This window comes from Carex rostrata, chromosome 2 (genome assembly GCF_964058835.1).
Source record: "Carex rostrata chromosome 2, lpCarRost1.2, whole genome shotgun sequence".
NCBI lineage: Eukaryota > Viridiplantae > Streptophyta > Magnoliopsida > Poales > Cyperaceae > Carex > Carex rostrata.
In genome coordinates this window covers 13,486,149-13,498,645 of record NC_135919.1, presented here as the reverse complement: position 1 = coordinate 13,498,645, position 12,497 = coordinate 13,486,149, and the positions used below count along the sequence as shown (strand labels likewise).

Here is a 12,497-nt window from a genome sequence, read left to right as displayed (position 1 = left end):
TATTCTGTTCAAACTTAATTGCTTCACAGGTTTCCATTTTCAATTTGTTGAAAGATGTGTACAAGATGCTGATTCACAAGTTGGAATCAGAAAAAAAAAAAAGCAGCAAAATGCATGATTTAGCTTAAAATTACGAGTGAGTCTATGGTACTATGCATATCACGGGTTGTTACCGTGCTACGTCTCTATATTCGAGTTTTCAAATCCTAACGGTTGATCCGAACTGTTCATCTTGTTCTCCATATTAATATGTGTTTGAAGACAAAATTTTACATTTTTTGAAAATTTTTTACTATTTTTTTAGATATTTAGAAAATCACTTGATCTGAAAATTCTGGACCATCCAAAAACAGTGATTTTCAATAAATCTAAAAAAATAGTAAACAAATTTCAAAAAATGTAAAATTTGGTCTCCAAACACATATTAATATGGAGAACAAGATGAACGGTTCGGATCGACCATTAGGATTTGAAAACTCAAATATAGAACCGTAGCATGGTAACAAATCGTAATATGCATAGTACCATAGACTCACTCTAAAATTATTATTCGTTACTCCCTTTCAATTGATAAAAAAAAGCATTGTAAAATGCTCTTTTGACATTGACTGATATGATAATTATTCTGAAAGATACAAATCGAATCTAAGAAAAGGTCATTGCCAAATTCTCAACATAATATAGGTTTTTTTTTTTTTTTTGAGTGAAGTTGACATAATATAGTTTTTAAAAGATTGGGAGCAGGTTTCCTGAAACTACTTGGAGTTTCAGGCATATTCAAAGTGTGTATTTAAAATCAGATGATCCAGATCAAAGTTTTCCGTTTCAAAACCAGACTGAAGAGCTACACGATCAGGATTAAATAGGACTATCTAATATAATATTCACGGTTCACATTTGTCTGAATACACACACATATATTTTTTTTCTAATTGGAGAGGAGAAAACTCATAATAGACTGCCTCATATGACTATGACTTTAGGAAAAAAAAGAAAGAAAAGGTTTGGGATCAATTTCTTTTTAGAACTTCCTGCAATTGATACTTCTATATGAAAATAACAATTATTTATTAGTATAAAAAATTGAGTGAGTCTATGGTACTATGCATATTACGATTTGGCACCGTGCTACGGCTCTATATTCGAATTTTCAAATCCTAACGGTCGATCCGAACCGTTTATCTTGTTCTTCATATTAATATGTATTTGGAGATCAAATTTTACATTTTTTGAAATTTTGCTACTATTTTTTTTAGATTTATTGAAAATCACTGTTTTTAGATGGTCCAGAATTTTCAGATCAAGTGATTTTCTAAATATCTAAAAAAATAGTAAAAAAATTTCAAAAAATGTAAAATTTGGTCTCCAAACACATATTAATATGAAGAACAAGATGAACGGTTCGGATCGACCGTTAAGATTTGAAAACTCAAATATAGAGCCGTAGCACGGTAACAACCCGTGATATGCATAGTACCGTAGACTCACTCTAAAAAATTTAACGAATTATATGAGTTATTGAGAGCTGACTTTTGACATTGGACAAGTGTTAGGCATAAAGCCGATTTCTTTATCAAGAGCATTATAAGTTGACAACGGACCATCCCGTCCGTTCTATTTTTACACTTTCAAAATCGATGTCATGTATTTTTTTTTTTATAATCTTTATTAATGTAAAAGAGATAGGAGTTCGCAATTTTCAACGCCTGATGTAGTGATGTGTCGACGAGAGATCCAACTTCATATATGCTCCACCAGAACCAGAATTATCGGTGTGGCTGACTGCTGACAGGTCTTTAAGCGCCAAAAATTAAAACAAAGATATGTGGATCCCATTATCAGAGAGCCGTAAAACCCAGAGGCTATGACCCGCCCCATAAAAAAGATCATCAGATCTCCCACCTATCAGTCTTCAAGCAACTAAAAATATTATAAAAGGTTTCCAGAGATGGAGTACAGAGGGAACTCAGGGAAGCATCGATCAATCGCAATGAAGCTGTTGTTGGTCGTGGTGTTTGCGGCGGTGATGTGGTGGATCATGTTCTCAGCCCCAACTAAGAGGTATGATCGCACATTTTCTATTTTCAATCCCATTTCTTATTCTAAGATTTTTATGTGTTTGTCGGCAATGAAAAAGTCTTCGTTTCTACTTTCAGAAATGAGAAAGAGGGAGAAATGGAGTCTCCATTAGCTGGAGGTATCACAGAGGTAGATGGAGTGGAGAACGATCTCTATACCGTTGAGCTCGCTCGCTTCTCCTTGGATGAACACAACAAAAAAACCGTGAGTTTCTTTCCTCTGTTGACTGTTGCTTTTGCTTTGTGATCCGGTTTTAAGTGTATTGCATACTAGCTTTTCAGTGTAGTTCTAATTGTACAAGAAAAATCAAACAAGCGCTAATCAAGCCAAAATTTGACAGTAAGCGACACCATTTTAATTAAAGAAAATTTCAATTTTTTCGCAGGATTAAACATTGTATGATTGTATCTTGCATTGTTATGTAACTAAAAGTTCAATTAGGTTGGAACACATACAGGAATATAACAATTTGGGGGCGAATACAAACTTATTTGTAGTACTATGCACTGATGTTGTACCTGAGCTCTCAAAAATTTTCTCGATCATCTTACATCTGTAGCCCTTATAAATGTGAAATTTTATGTGTTTTGTGCAGAATGCGGGTCTTGAATTTCTGCGTGTTGTGAAAGTGAAGCGCCAGGTGGTGGCCGGTACCATGCACCACCTGACAATTGAGGCAGCTGATGCAGGGAAGAACAAGAAACTTTTAGAAGCAAAGGTCTGGGAGAAGACTTGGGAGAACTTCAGATCCCTTCAAGAGATTCGGCAACTCCACTAGCGCCTAAGGTTCAGCTTCTATTATTGTTAGAGTTAATTGTGGAGTTTCCAAATAATTCTTTACTAGAATGTACATTAGTAATTTATTTTTAATTATCTGAATTATATTCATATCTGTATTCGTATTCGTCCAATATCTGCTCTGTATCTGTATCCGTTTAATATTCGATCCGTATCCGACCATTTACACCCTAGTACTCCCCAGACCATTGAAATATTACGTGTAGCCACTCAGAATCTGAGAAATATCTCTGATATATATCACACTGTGTGAAAATAAGGCCCTATCCACCATTCTGTCTTTGTCAATCATTAATGAAGGTTGGAGAGGGACAGAGGGAAGGGAGAAAATGCAAACAGAAGATAAACATGTGAGTTAATTAGGCACATGCATCATATTATTTTTCCAATTTTGGATGTGGGGCGGGGGTAAACATGAGCTGAAAAATAATAGAGCTCTGATTATCTCTGAAACATTTTTAGTGAAGTTTGTGGATGGTTGACATGACCAATTGAACAATTTGATTGATGCTTATCTATCATTAATGTTCTCAGTAAGTAAACTTCTGGACTGTGACATGCTGTACGTACCACTTGGCTCAGTTAGACCTTTTTCTGTGAATATATTTTCACACTTTTCTTTCATTTTTATCCTTTATCTCAGGTACTAGGGTAATCAGTAAATGGTAATGTCAGATATATACGGAAGGTCACTGCTTGTTTTCTCTACAACAATAGAAGGGTTTATCTCCCTACATTTCTCAGTCATAGATACCTTATCATGAAATCCACACTCCGTAGTCACTAGTCAGTACTAATCTTCCTACTATGTAATGGTATTAATTGTAAGGCTGAAGTATTTGCTTGTCATGTTTATTTTTTATTTTTTATACTATAGAAATGACTTAGTCTAGGCATAATATAGTCAGTATATTATTAGTATTATTACTATTATTAGTGGTTCTATTATCACTATTAGTAGTGCTACTACTATTTACTTCACTTTGTGACCACGATTGAGTTTCACTTTTAGTCTACCCCAACTTGTTTGGGACTAAAGGATACTATAGAAGTGACTTGTTGAGCTTCTGAAATAAATTTCATTAGAGAAAATTAATTTGTTGTTGACCAAGCTCAATCAGAACAAGGTCCAACAAATTTGTTGGATTAATTAAATGCCTTCTAAGTTGTGTGCTTATGGATCGGAAATTAGAGGTAAGGGAAGAGGATGGCACGGGAGGCTAACTCTCAAATCGGGCTCCAATTGGAGGAAAATTAATCCTTGTGTTGTAGTCCCCTCCCCTTCTCATGTGATGATGTGGTAGATGATGATGCAGTAGAGGATATGAACTGCTGATCTCTGGTGAAATTTCTTGAGTTCTGTGCAGCATTGGTTGTCTAACTTTTCATCAGATAAATTGCATATGAACACAATGACGCAGTTACTTGTGCTGGTTTTTACTTGTAATTATTTATCTGAGTCATTAAGCTTCTCCTGTAAGTTCAATTAGAGATAATTACTTAAATGGGATAATCAAGCATATAGCAAGGATCCCAAAAGCATAAACTTTAGGCTTAGTAAGACCATTTCATGCAAGGTCTGGTAATTGTAATCAAAGCCCAAAAGAGATTTTGCATAATTTTCGGTCTCCTTGGGCTTTGGTACCCGTACCAGAATATATTTTGGTCGTGTACTCGTGTTCAATTGCATAGGAACAAATTAATCAAGCCAGCAATAAGAAATCGGTTCACTTCAATTATGTTTCTCTCTATTTCAATCTTCTTGCTGTTATGATGCTTTGTCGATTAATTAATTTCGAGCATTTCACAAGCAAACAGAAAGGTTACATTCCCCAATCTTTAATCTTAAGCAAAAGTGTATGCAAATGTTAACCTGGCAGATACCACTCAGTGCTGAGCTCATTGCTGATTGCCACATTGCACCACACAACATGTACTTAGATAAGCCTCTTTTAAAATTGTGCAAAGACAATTCACAGTTAAATCATCTTACCAAGCACTTCAAAAAGGACCCATCCATCATCACTCAGCAGATTCAACAGAATTTGAAAAATCCGGGTGCCAACAAAAGTTCTGGTACTTATATGGATCATGTTATATGGCAAGATTCTCACAATTGGTAACTTTATTAAAAGGGGTTGCTGCATCTCCAACACATGCTACCTCTGTTGACATCACATTGAAATGTACTGTACTTTTTCCCAGACTGTAACTACTCAGTACAAGTCAGATCAAGATTAATTACAGTGCGCCCCTCTTCCAAAGAAATTATACATCCATCCGACTAGAGTCATCTAAACAATGGAAGAGTTTACAAGTTGCACCCTGTTGTCTTGTGTGCTTTGGAGAGAGATGCGCAATAATCTTTACTCAGTAAAAGAAGCTTCAGTATTATAACAGTATCACGAATGAATTTAGGTTTTAGTCCGCCCGATTTTTTTTCTTTTGTAGCATTTAAAAAAAAAACTGGGATATCAAATCAGGAAGATTTCCATCTCTTCACAAATGTAGTCATTGTTAGCATTTCAAAGTAGAGTGAAATGCTATAATTGTTCATATTTCAAGAGTGATGTTTGATTGTGGACTAAACAGTGGAATAAGGGCTTTAGGTTTTGGTTATTCCGTCAAATGTGATTTAATTGAGCCGGATTAAGATGGAATAAGGCAATCTTTAAACTAGCTTAAATTGACCTAAACTAACCCAAAGGTGGTTTAATTTTATTATTATTTTCAATTACTTTTTAAGGAATGTAAAAATGCTAATTGATTTTGTTTTCATTTAAGCGAACTTATAACTTCATCAATTATAGAATCAACAAAAATATTCAAAAAAAGACATTTTTCTAAACTAACAAAATATGCAATCTAGAAAATAATTAAATAAAATATTTTATGAAAATGTACTACAAATAAATAAACTGTTATTATCAGCAATCCAACATATTTTTGACAAAAGAAATTGGTATAAATATAAGTTAGAATTAAACAAGGTTCGCTAAATGCAATTTGCATATCTAAGATGAAGGATTAATCTGTACAAAACTCATTTTCTTCTACAATTCCTTTCATTTTATTAATATTTCAAATTTTCTAACAAAATAATATTGTGCATAGATTAAGGCATTAAGCCCTTATTGGGTTTACCACTTGTACTTCTCATTTACCCTTTTAATGCTTGTACTTAGTGGGTAATGCTGTTACTCATACCGGCTGGTACCAGTGAGCTTGGAGTACTGGTACGGTAAATAACAGAGACCAATTTGTAATGGTTTTAAAAAATAGGGGGGGGGGGGTTTCTAATAATTGCAATTCCGTTATAAACAAATGATAGTGTTTCACTAAATTCTTACTAAACATGAATAATTTGTGAAATGCTAACAGTGATAGTGTTTCACTAGTTTAGAATTTTTTTTAAATTGAATTTTACTGGTGCTTCACCAAGCGAGTGTTTCACCTCAGTTTCGAAACACTTATAATGACAGTGCCTGTGTAACGGATGATAATATACTGAATTTGCTGCCACATGTTTATGTTTATATTTTATAAAAAAATACATGACCAATTTTGTTCTTCTTCTCCTTTTCTTTCAATTGTATACATGTCTAGTTTTTTATATTGTTTCTTCTCCTTCTCTTTCAATTGTAATTTTACTTCTCGTTTTAACTTTCGTAATTATAAACACCATTGTTATAGATCAGTGCAATTGCTCGTAAGCATAAACATAATTTTTTTTTTTATATAAAAAAAAAATGATACATATGTAGGGTCACATTTTAAAAAAAATTATACACCGTTTTATTAAACGAAACAATCCAACAAATACATGAATATATCCTTCGTTTATTTAAAATTCAGAAGAAACTAGGGTCCCGTTGCACCAGAGGATGTTCTCTGTTTTTAATGTTTGCAATTAACAACAAATAGTACATTGCTCACTGACCCTCAAAAAAAAAAACAACAACAACAAATAGTACTTCTAGAATATTTCATGAGCACGGTAATGCAAGAAAAATAATGAAGTGTAAAATAAAGAAATGTTAGGATTCATCAGTATAATACGATCTTCAACTTTCACATAGTTAGCACATTACGTTATATATATTGCTGTCATTGATTCAAAATAGAATTTTATTATTTTATCCTCATATAATATTAGTCAATGGTTCTCAATCAAACCGCCAAAAGATCTTTTTTATGAATACATTCATAAAAGAATATTTTTTGGGCGTTAATATTACTTATTATGTCAATCGGATAATCGAATCCACCTTTTAACTTTGATTACAATTTATGCTAGTTGGAAGTTGGAACAAGCAAATAGGTTCACAGTTTAATTCCTTTTATTATTATTGTTTCGTCATAGTTTATTTTTATGAACACATTCAGATTGCTTATTGGTAATAAAAGTATTTTTTTTTTCAAAGTTGACTCGTGGATTTGAACAAGGCAATTAACTATTATAGATAAAATACTAGCATACCCATCCTCTCAATTTTTTTGTAAAATTGGATGCACCACTTCTTACAAGTAAATAAGTATTAATAATACAAAATTTAAATAATAAGAAACAAAACACAATTTATGGGAAGAAACTAGATTTCTTATATATTAAATCATTTTATTTACCAGTCAACTGATACTTTATTAAATAATTGATACTTTTCTCTTTGATTTTACAGGAGATGTTCATGTCCAGTTATAATCCAGGTCTCCTTGCTGATTTCCGACATCTTATATTACAAGTTACAAATTCTATTAATATATATGCCCCAGTAACAGGTCAATTACCTCCAAAATCAAGAACATACTTCCAGCAAACTCTTTCTGTTTGAGAGAAAAGATTTAGTTACCATGAAGCAATCGGTTGTGATGGCATGGTTGGTATGTGTGGTGGCCCTGTGTGGGAGCATGACCGTCATGGCGGTACGAGATTCGGCCGGCGTGCAACTTGGAGGGATTCAGCAAAGCTTTACAGATGCCACCAACAACTTGGAAATGGAGATGCTTGGTCGCTTCGCCATCAATGAATACAACAGCAACAAGGTAGGTTCTCTTAAATCTTAATTTCATCCTGTTTCAATTCAGTCATCTTTGATTGAATTGTGGCGAGTTTATTTTGTTTTGTTTTTGCTTCATTTTGATTTGTTTTGAATTTTTCCTTTTACTTCAGAATTCGTTGCTGGGGTTTGTACGTGTTGTGAAGGTGGCACAGCAGATTGTTTCTGGTATTATGTATTACCTGACAATTGAGGCCAAAAACGGTACAGCAGTGAATTTGTACGAAGCGAAAATTTGGGTCCAGCCTTGGTCGAATTTTCGAAAGCTCCAAGATTTCAAGTTGGCGGATCGGAACTGAAGACTGCTTACTGGTAAAGTTTTTGATTTCGTGGTTTGACTTGTTCTCTTTGAAGGAAACGATTGTATATGTTGTGACTATGCAGGTAATTTGTTCTGTTATGTGTGAATTTGTGTGAAATCTAATATTGCTGTACTATTATGGTGTAACTATGCAGGTAATTTGTTTTACCAATCTGACAGTTTTTACTATGTGTGGATTTGTGTGAATCTTACATTTTTGTACTATAATGGTGTTGTTTCAGAATCTGTACTGCTTATCAAATTGTTCCCTTTTGGTATTCATGTTCTTTCCAGTCTTTGCTTTATTTTGTTTCTGTGTTTATGTAAACGAGTTGCTCTATGTTGCATGGATACAGGTACGGGTATCGTGTCGGATACGACACGGGTACGGCGATACGGCAATTTTCAAAAATTAAGGACACGATACGTCTATTATATTATATAATTAATTTAATAACACTTGTATTATATAATTAAATTTCAAAAGTCCTGGATATACATTAAATATAAACACTAGTAGATTATAACATCAAAGGCAAAGTAATGCAGTGGTTAACAAGAAAAAACCAATTTTTGGCGCGGTTCATAACAGGCTTCGTGCACCAGGAGCAGCAATGGACCACAGCAGGCACGGTGCACAGGGAGCAGCTATAGACCAGGCCGTGTCAGATCAATGTCCAAGCTGTATCCAGACGAGTCAAAGCGTGTCGGAGACCGTATCAAAGGACTAAGGATACGCCACATAAGGTGACGCGCCAGCTGGCGTGTCTGATATGTATCGTGGCCGTGTCAGAGGCGTGTCGGTGTCGGATACGTGTCGGACACGAATACGATGAGTTTCTAAGAGTGTCAGAGTAACATAGGAGTTGCTTCATATTGTAATTTGTAAAATGAGGACATAAATATGAAACTACCTCGTACTAATTTTCTTTTTCCATCTGGTTACACTTGCAAAACACAAGTAACTTGCACGCAAAGCTGTTATATTTATAACCAGCCGAAGAAAAGAAAAATATATCATTCTTTAATAGAACGCTAATTGAAGCATACTGTAACATCCCGTAATTTTTACAAATTCTTATGAACTTATAATTTTTACTTATTTATAATTATGAAATTTATGAAGGTTTGATGTATAAATATACATCTAATTATTTTTAGTCAAAAAAAAAGTAATAATAACGTGGCATTCTTTTCACGTGGCTTCATGCATGAAATGTTTTTACCACCGTTAAAATCATGTTATATATATATGGGTCTGTTATCGGATTAGCATAAAGAAGAAAAGAAAAGATTAAAAAAAAAATGATATTGATTCTTGCTCGATTGAAATTTCGACTACGCTGGACTGATTATGTACAGTCGTTGCAATCTGATTTGAATTTATGGATTAATCACTATCACTGATTATGTACAGTCGTTGCAATCTGATTTGAATTTATGGATTAATCACTATCAGGTAACCAGACTTCTCTACATTCTGTCACGCCCCGACGGCTGGGCCGGACATGCGACGAGACAGAATGGTACCCTCGCATCCATCCGCCGTCCTGTCAACCTACGTCACAATAGAAAGAAAACAGAAACAATACGAAGTCAGCTACAAAGCCGAGTAACTAGTTATTTAACGACGCAGCTTCTCTATAATTGGCTTAATTACAGTAAACAACTATTTCAATAGGATTGGATTAATCCACACAATTAAAAATCAGAATACGTATGCATATTTAACTGATAATATCAGTTGGGTCTAGGTTTTCAATAAACAATAGTTCCATTCCAGTTGGAATCCCTAAAATAGGTGATTCCCAATATTCCAATCCATTCAAAACAATTTCAGTATCTAGACCTCATATTCCAGTTAAATATACCATCATAATCCGATTACCCAATTCAGTACCCAATCAACCATGCAAATCGAAAGCACATATTATAGAGAAGTCTGATTACCTGATAGTGATTAATCCATAAATCCAAATCAGATTGCAACGACTGTACATAATCAGCGCGACGTAGTCGAAATTTCAATCGGACAAGAATCAATATCATTTTTTTTATTCTTTATTTCATTCTCTTTCTCTCATCTATCTAATTTAACTGTTTTTTTTTTGTTTCATCCTAATCCGAATAGGAAATAAAATGGATATATTTATAGTGTGTTTAAGTGGTGGTAAAAAAAAATTTACATGCATAACGCCACGTGGAAAGAATGCCACCTTTTCTTTTCTCTTTTTTATTTTTTGATCTTTATATTTAAACCTTTAATATCTAATATTACAAAAAGGTCCAAAATAAATTTAGAAAAATTTAATAAAATTACCGGGTATTACAAAATTTCCCCCTTCAAAAGAATTTTGTCCTCAAAATTCAAACAGATGATATACAAATCAAACAAGACATAATAGATAATAATTAAATCGAATTATTAGATATAGATCAATCGGTGAATATAATCAACTTGAATCATATCGATTCAGACAATTTTAATTATGATGCATATTTAACGGGATAGCGGGTTTGAAGTTCGAATTTGATTTGTGAAATGATACGATTGTGGGTACTGAAAAATTGTGAAATAATATGATTGTGTGAAAGGAAATGATATGGATATTGTGTGACTTGTTTTATTGATAACCCAGACCCATATGCTATCACCCGTTAAATATGCAGATTTAATTTGATTTGAATTTATATGGATTAATCCAGTCTGTTTAAATGATTGTTTAATTAAGTCAATTATAGAGAAGCGCGTCGTTAAATAACCGGTTACTGAGCTTTGTAGCTAACTCCGTATTGTTTCTGTTTGTTATTTTTGTTGCGACATAGGTTGACGGGACGAAGGATGGATGCGTGGGTGCCTCTCTTGTCGTGACTCCCGGCTCGGCGGCGGGATTGTGACAATTTTTAAATGGTGGTAAAAAAAAAATTACATGCATAACGCCACGTGGAAAGAATGCCACCTTTTATTTTCTCTTTTCTCTTTTTTATTTTTTGATCTTTATATTTAAACCTTTAAAATATCTAATATTACAAAAAGGTCCAAAATAAATTTAGAAAAATTTAATAAAATTACTGGGATGTTACAAAATTTCTCCCTTCAAAAGATTTTTGTCCTCAAAATTCAAACAGATGATATACAAATCAAACGAGACATAATAGATAATAATCAAATCGAATTATTAGATATAGATCAATCGGTGAATATAATCAACTTGAATCATATCGATTCAGACAATTTTCTTTAATTTCAGTTTTGTTAAAACTCAATAATATTAGAGTCATATCAAATGGATAAATTCAGTAACAATCAAATGGTATCACGAATAATAGATATTTTGAAATTAATTATCAAATTATTCTCATAAATCAGACGAATCAAAATTCAGACGGAACATAACATTTATAACATACGATAATTAAATCGGAACATAATAAACAATAATTAAATCAAATTCATCAGATACAAATCAATCGGAAAACATAATCAATTTGAATCAAATCAACTTAATTTTCATACATTAGTTTTTATTTAAATTCAATACTTATATATATGAATTCATATTAAATAGATAAGTATATCAAATGATAATTAAACGGAACTACAAATGATAGGTATAATGAATCGAAAATAATCAGAATTCAATTCAATTCAATTCAAATAGAACACTGATAACAATTGAAACTTGGACCCAGACACAGTCCGAGGAACGAATGCTCTGATACCATTATGTCACGCCTCGGCGGCCGGGCCGGGCACGCGACGAGACAGAACGGCACCCTCGCATCCATCCGCCGTCATGTCAACCTACGTCGCAATAGAAAGAAAACAGAAACAATACGAAGTCAGCTATAAAGCCAAGTAACTAGTTATTTAACGACGCAGCTTCTCTATAATTGGCTTAATTACAGTAAACAACCATTTCAATAGGATTGGATTAATCCACACAATTAAAAATCCCATTTCAATAGGATTGGATTAATCCACACAATTAAAAATCAGAATACGTATGCATATTTAACCGATAATATCAGTTGGGTCTAAGTTTTCAATAAACAACAGTTTCATTCCAGTTGGAATCTCTAAAATAGGTGATTTCCAGTATTCCAATACATTCAAAACAATTTCAGTATCTAGACCCCATATTTCAGTTAAATATACCATCATAATTCGATTACCCAATTCAGTATCTAATTAACCATACAAATCGAAAGCACAGATTATAGAGAAGTCTGATTACCTGATAGTGATTAATCCATAAATC

At 33.3% G+C, this 12,497-nt stretch overlaps 2 protein-coding genes across 2 annotated transcripts; both read left to right on the top strand.

Annotated features, from left to right (window-relative positions):
* The first annotated feature begins 1,903 nt into the window (after positions 1 to 1,903).
* LOC144576240 (cysteine proteinase inhibitor A-like) lies at positions 1,904 to 3,810 on the top strand. The gene is made up of 4 exons (XM_078326555.1): positions 1,904 to 2,061; positions 2,157 to 2,283; positions 2,675 to 2,865; positions 3,521 to 3,810. The coding sequence occupies exons 1-3, from the start codon at positions 1,949 to 1,951 to the stop codon at positions 2,855 to 2,857; spliced, it is 423 nt and encodes a 140-aa protein (XP_078182681.1). The 5' UTR covers positions 1,904 to 1,948; the 3' UTR covers positions 2,858 to 2,865; positions 3,521 to 3,810.
* Positions 3,811 to 7,568: 3,758 nt separating this feature from the next.
* LOC144576250 (cysteine proteinase inhibitor A-like) lies at positions 7,569 to 8,310 on the top strand. Its single transcript, XM_078326566.1, has 2 exons — positions 7,569 to 7,920; positions 8,048 to 8,310. The coding sequence occupies exons 1-2, from the start codon at positions 7,729 to 7,731 to the stop codon at positions 8,231 to 8,233; spliced, it is 378 nt and encodes a 125-aa protein (XP_078182692.1). The 5' UTR covers positions 7,569 to 7,728; the 3' UTR covers positions 8,234 to 8,310.
* The last annotated feature ends 4,187 nt before the right edge of the window (positions 8,311 to 12,497 follow it).

What these genes read in the sequence shown, in the direction of transcription:
- LOC144576240 (XM_078326555.1), top strand. Translation starts at nt 1,949, where the DNA reads ATGGAGTACAGAGGGAACTCAGGGAAGCATCGATCAATCGCAATGAAG. An exon ending in TTCTCAGCCCCAACTAAGAG is followed by an intron (nt 2,062 to 2,156) that starts GTATGATCGCAC and finishes TTCTACTTTCAG; the next exon opens with AAATGAGAAAGAGGGAGAAA. An exon ending in ATGAACACAACAAAAAAACC is followed by an intron (nt 2,284 to 2,674) that starts GTGAGTTTCTTT and finishes TGTTTTGTGCAG; the next exon opens with AATGCGGGTCTTGAATTTCT.
- LOC144576250 (XM_078326566.1), top strand. Translation starts at nt 7,729, where the DNA reads ATGAAGCAATCGGTTGTGATGGCATGGTTGGTATGTGTGGTGGCCCTG. An exon ending in ATGAATACAACAGCAACAAG is followed by an intron (nt 7,921 to 8,047) that starts GTAGGTTCTCTT and finishes CTTTTACTTCAG; the next exon opens with AATTCGTTGCTGGGGTTTGT.